Source organism: Mus pahari, chromosome 8 (assembly GCF_900095145.1).
Source record: "Mus pahari chromosome 8, PAHARI_EIJ_v1.1, whole genome shotgun sequence".
Classification (NCBI taxonomy): Eukaryota; Metazoa; Chordata; class Mammalia; order Rodentia; family Muridae; genus Mus; species Mus pahari.
This window is the reverse complement of record NC_034597.1, coordinates 96,841,775-96,848,231: the sequence shown is the minus strand read 5'-3', so window position 1 is coordinate 96,848,231 and position 6,457 is coordinate 96,841,775. Positions and strand designations below refer to the sequence as shown.

Here is a 6,457-nt window from a genome sequence, read left to right as displayed (position 1 = left end):
TACTTACTTGCGTGTATTTTAAATTCCTCAAATCTGGTATGGAAATATAGTCAGGTGTGTGTGTGTGTGTGTGTGTGTGTGTGTGTGTGTGTGTGTGGTGTAAGAGAGAGACAATATGCATGTGTGGTGGCTTAATACTTGTTTACCAAGCTGTTTTTAAAAGCCTCCACAATTTTATGTCACCCTCTTCCCTCATTTTCGGAATGTCATGGTAAGCTTTCTAGTCCGAAATCAAAGAACTTAAGCATGCATTGTGTTTTCATCCTGCAGACTTAAATAACATTGAAGAAATGCCATCAGAAAAACCCAACTCTATCGCCAAATTGACTGATATTCTATAACAACTTTAAAATGAAATGTATATGCCTCAGTTGTATATCTTGAAACAATATTCTCTACCAAATTGTGATATTATGTAATATATATATATCAGAATAGCCACTTTCTGTGTGCAAAACTAAAGTAGAGGTTCCAAAGGCATCAAACGATATAAAACGCTGTACCGCAGAGAAGGCAGAAACACACGTTTAAAGCACCGATGAAAATGGCGTGCAATATAATTACCTCAAATTGCCGTTCGCTTGACACCCTGACACTAATTTTATTCAAGCCATTGGGAAATAAATGTTTTAAAAGCTGTACTTTCGGAACGCTAGAGCTCGCGGGGGCTGTGAGGTCTTTAAGGAAAGGAAAGGGTAAAGTTTCTAGCACGCAAAAAGCATTAAATAATCAATTTAAAATAAGCTTCTATGTAGATCGACAGCCTTTAATACCCATGTTTTAAACGCTTGCCCTATACGTGGATTTTTTTTTTCTTTCTTTCTTTCTTTCTTTCTTTCAGCATTCCCTCACCAGATGGATTTTTGCTACTGCAGATCAGCAGAGGGTGTCAGATCTTTCAGAGTGCACCAGGCTGGAACCAGCAGAGCTTCTTAGCAACTCCCCCCTCCCCTCCTCCCCTTTCTCGCGCTCTCTTCCTCCCTCAGACAACTCGCTCCCCCTCTCTCCTCCCCCCTCCACGTAATTCCGAAAGAGCAGAAGAAAGAGAAGGAGAACAAGCAAAGAAGAGCTAGTAAGCGCCAGCCGGAGCACAGAAAAAAGGGCTGAAGACGACCAAAGGGGAGCAAAGGAACAGGATGGACATCCACAAAACGCAGTGATTGCGGAAATTTTCCAGCGCCATTGGCTGGGCAGTGTGTCTTTTGGGCGGGCGTGATTTCAGCACCGGGGGCACTGGACAGCACCTCAGGGGTACTTCTGGGCAACCCGCAACCGAGACAAGAACTCCACCAGCTGCCTGGACCTCAGAAGCCGCCGAAAGCCCTGCTTTGTATCAGAGAGGCAAGGTCAGTCCGACGCACAGCCATCACAGGCAGTGCGCCTGTACTACGCTGCAAACCTGCTTGTTTCTAACATTCACTTGCTTCTAATTGCTAGCATTGTTCCCTTGCTGGTTAGTGAGAACCTCTAAACATGATTCTGTAAGGGTGCGTTTCCTTTTAATTTTACAGGTATATATTTAACTTATTTTGGTTATTTTTAAAGGGTTGAGGGGGAGTAGTTTGCTTTCTCTCTCTCTCTCTTTCCTCTACTTTCCACCCCCCCCCCCTTTTCTGCTTGCCTTGCACTATGTGCCTGGATAGTTTGTGGATATAATTATTGACTGGCGTCTGGGCTATTGCAGTACGGGGGGGTTAGGGAGGAAGGAATCCACCCCCACCCCCCCAAACCCTTCTTTTCTCTTTCTCTGGGATCGGACATTGGAGCACTAAATGAACTTGAATTGTGTCTGTGGCGAGCAGGATGGTTGCTGCTACTTTGTGATGAGATCTGGGATGAATTGCTCGCTTTAAAAATGCTGCTTTGGATTCTGTTGCTGGAGACATCTCTTTGTTTTGCCGCTGGAAACGTTACAGGGGACGTTTGTAAAGAGAAGATCTGTTCTTGCAATGAGATAGAAGGGGACTTACACGTAGACTGTGAAAAAAAGGGCTTCACAAGTCTGCAGCGCTTCACCGCCCCGACTTCCCAGTTTTACCATTTATTTCTGCATGGCAATTCCCTCACTCGACTTTTCCCTAATGAGTTCGCTAACTTTTATAATGCGGTTAGTTTGCATATGGAAAACAATGGCTTGCATGAAATCGTTCCGGGGGCATTTCTGGGGCTGCAGCTGGTGAAACGGCTGCACATCAACAACAACAAGATCAAGTCTTTTCGAAAGCAGACTTTTTTGGGGCTGGACGATCTGGAATACCTCCAGGCTGATTTTAATTTATTACGGGATATAGACCCGGGGGCCTTCCAGGACTTGAACAAGTTGGAAGTCCTCATTTTAAACGACAATCTCATCAGCACCCTACCTGCTAATGTATTCCAGTATGTGCCCATCACCCACCTCGACCTCCGTGGAAACAGGCTGAAAACACTGCCCTATGAGGAAGTCTTGGAGCAGATCCCTGGCATTGCTGAGATCCTGCTAGAGGATAACCCTTGGGACTGCACCTGTGATCTGCTCTCCCTGAAGGAATGGCTAGAGAACATTCCCAAAAACGCCCTAATAGGTCGAGTGGTCTGCGAAGCCCCCACCAGGCTCCAGGGTAAAGACCTCAATGAAACCACGGAACAGGACCTGTGTCCTTTAAAAAACAGAGTGGATTCTAGTCTCCCAGCTCCCCCTGCCCAGGAAGAAACCTTCGCTCCTGGCCCCCTGCCAACTCCTTTCAAGACAAATGGGCAGGACGAGCATGCTACCCCAGGGGCTGTTCCAAATGGAGGTACAAAGATCCCGGGCAACTGGCAGCTCAAAATCAAACCCACGCCACCGATAGCAACTGGGAGCGCCAGAAACAAACCCCCAGTGCATGGCTTGCCCTGCCCCGGGGGCTGCAGCTGTGACCACATCCCAGGCTCAGGCTTAAAGATGAACTGTAACAACCGGAACGTGAGCAGCTTGGCTGATTTGAAGCCTAAGCTTTCCAACGTGCAGGAGCTTTTCCTTCGAGATAACAAGATCCACAGCATCCGAAAATCACACTTTGTGGATTACAAGAACCTCATTCTGTTGGATCTGGGCAACAACAACATCGCAAACATAGAGAACAACACTTTCAAGAACCTTTTGGACCTCCGGTGGCTCTACATGGATAGTAACTACCTGGACACACTGTCCCGGGAGAAATTTGCTGGGCTGCAGAACCTGGAGTATCTGAACGTGGAGTACAACGCGATTCAGCTCATTCTCCCCGGTACTTTCAATGCCATGCCGAAACTGAGGATTCTTATTCTCAACAACAACTTGCTGAGGTCCCTACCGGTGGACGTCTTTGCTGGGGTCTCCCTGTCTAAGCTCAGCCTGCACAATAATTACTTCATGTACCTCCCTGTGGCAGGGGTGCTGGACCAGTTAACCTCCATCATCCAGATAGACCTGCATGGCAACCCCTGGGAGTGCTCCTGCACCATTGTGCCTTTCAAGCAATGGGCAGAACGTCTGGGCTCCGAGGTGCTGATGAGCGACCTCAAGTGTGAGACACCGGTGAACTTCTTTAGGAAGGATTTCATGCTGCTCTCCAATGACGAGATCTGCCCCCAGCTGTATGCGAGGATCTCGCCCACGTTAACTTCGCACAGTAAAAACAGCACTGGGTTGGCGGAGACCGGGACACACTCCAACTCCTACCTAGACACCAGCAGGGTGTCCATCTCCGTGTTGGTCCCGGGACTGCTGCTGGTGTTCGTCACCTCCGCCTTCACCGTGGTGGGCATGCTCGTGTTTATCCTGAGGAACCGAAAGCGGTCCAAGAGAAGGGATGCCAATTCCTCTGCGTCCGAAATTAATTCTCTACAGACAGTCTGTGACTCTTCCTACTGGCACAATGGGCCTTACAACGCAGATGGGTCCCATAGGGTGTATGATTGTGGCTCTCACTCACTCTCAGACTAAGCCCCCCGACCCTAAACGGGGAGGAGTGCAGGAAGATGTCCATCCTCCCCTGCCGCCTGCATGGCAGGGGGAGTGGGAGAACATTGACCCAGATCTAGCGTGTCACAAGCACCGATGGACATGAGTAAATAAATAACTATGAACTCACTCAACTCAGAGGCTCTGGCCCTTAAGCTCCCATCTGAAAACAAAGAGCAGACTGTGGAGATGTGAGTGCAGCGAGCTAGCTCTTTGCTCTGAGCTCCTTTTGACTCAAAGCCCAGCATGGGGCCTGCCAGAAGAATTGAGCCCCCTTGCTCTGAGCCAAAGGTCCCCTGGGGCTGGCTGCAGTGTCTCTATACATATATACATATATCACATCTATATAGAGAAATAGATATCTATTTTTCCCCTGTGGATAGCCCGAAGATGGCTCCCTGTTGGTAATGCAGGGATGGGCAGTTGCACGAAGGCATGAATGTATTGTAAATAAATAACTTTGACTCCTGACAAGAACAAACAAACAAAAGTGCTGCATGGCTCGCATGGAATCCACACGCTCCAGGGACTCTGTCCCCCTCCCCCAGCCCCACCGCCCCACTGCGACTGGAGAAGCCGCCGCCACAGCACCCATCCTCTTACCTGATAAGTCCCATCGTATCAAACTTTCTATAAACAAAATACAGTATAATCAGAAAGTGCCATTTCGCCCTTATTTGTGATTGGTAGGCAGTTCAGAACGTATGTTTACTGTGGAAAAAAATGTAAAGGTTTATTTAAGACATTTGCATGGCTAAGTCATCAGTCCATTTTATGAGTTAACAATGTATTTTGTTGAGCAAAGTTTTTAAGGGTTGTTTTGGGTTCTTTTCTTTTGATGGTGATGTTTGATTTTATTTTAGTTTCTGAGGGGGAATATTTTTATATACATATCCAATAATGCCTTCCATCTGAATGTAAAATAAGTACCCATGATTTCTATTATAGTACCAGTGTAATTATTTAAGAAAAAAGATTCTGGGGCAGTTAAGCATGACCAATTAATGTCACTCTAGTGCTTAGGCTGCGATCCTATGGTAGCAATTGTGTGCTGGTAAAAACCTTACTTATAAAGTAGGAACAAAGAACCGAGGAAGCACGTGAAAACTTACTAATTCTATTCGAGGATTTTATAATGGCATATTTTTTCAGTATTAAAGTGAAAATGTTTTCAAATCTGGGTCCTTACATTTTTCCAGCTTCCTCTTTGGATTCATGGTGGAAGGGAGGGGGAGGGGGAAGGTTGGGAGGGGGTGGGTCCTTTCCTGAGCACAAGAAAGGCTCTCTCCTTAATCGCCTTGGTGTTTAAACATTCACTAGCTCTTCTCCTCACAATCTCCCATCCAGCACCCCTCCTCAGCCCCCTTGACTTTACTGCTTTTCCACTGCCCATAAAGTACCATCGTACCCAAACAACCCTGCCCTCCCTCGGCCCTCTCCTAATGCTGCAGCGAATCTCTTTATTAATACTGGAAATCCCTCGCTGCTGCTGTTTTTGTGGCGCTGCCCACACTGCAGATATATTGGAGATGTTAGGATAGATTTGATGTAATTGACTCTGTCTAGATCGGTCTCATTAAACAGAGGGAGATTTCATTGGTCAGCACTCCTTCATGAAAGACAGCCCTAATGACTGGTGTTTGAGATGCTGCTGGCATTTTGAATTCAACATCTGCTGAAAACGGTAAAACTAATTAGTGGCCACCCACCCTCCGCCCCAGCAACTACATACTGAAAATTGTTGAAGTACTCATCTTTATGGAAATCAATCATTATCCTAAAAAAAGTGTTTCACTCCCATCATACCAATTTCTGGTTATGGCCCAGTAATTACCAAGGGAAAGCAGTGAACTATTTGAATTTTACCAACCAATGTAACTCTGGTCTGAATCAGATTGCCCTAGGGAATTCTAAGCAACTCTATTTCATCAGCAGTTAGGTTACAAACCACACATATTGATGGGCTTTGCATTCCTCCACACATCCACTCTCAAGAAGTATGTCAAAGACAGAAGACCACAGACTGAAACTGCAGAATTAAAAGCCAGCTCAGTAAAAGCCCCCAGGAGCAGGTGTAACGGGATGTGCCAGTTAGAATTCAAATTCTAAAAAGAAATAATTTCCCAGAACAGTGATGTTGTATTATTCATCTTAACACTTTTAAAATAAAATCTTTATTATACACGGTGACTGTTCCTCAGGGCATCTAATACCTTTGTTTTCCCCTGATACTTTTGGTTAGGGAATGCATTTCATGATACAATGGAAAGTGACTGTCCTCTGGCAATTGGTCTTGGTGATTTACTTATCATTTATTTTTTATATGAAAGCTTTACCATTTTTATGGAAAGAAAAAATGTATTTTTGGTAAACAACTAACAGATCCCTTCATGGTGAACAAAATGGAGAAGGAGATGGGTCATCTCTCCTCTGATATTAAGAACAAGAAAAAGAAAAGGTAGATTTAGAAATGTCTCTCATGAAAGTTGGCAT

The 6,457-nt window shown here is 45.6% G+C and overlaps 1 protein-coding gene across 1 annotated transcript; it reads left to right on the top strand.

The window, feature by feature from the left end:
- Nucleotides 1–898: 898 nt before the first annotated feature.
- Slitrk1 (SLIT and NTRK like family member 1) lies at nt 899–6,149 on the top strand. The gene has a single exon (XM_029541817.1). It carries the CDS (start codon nt 1,856–1,858, stop codon nt 3,944–3,946), a length of 2,091 nt encoding a protein of 696 aa, XP_029397677.1. The 5' UTR covers nt 899–1,855; the 3' UTR covers nt 3,947–6,149.
- The last annotated feature ends 308 nt before the right edge of the window (nt 6,150–6,457 follow it).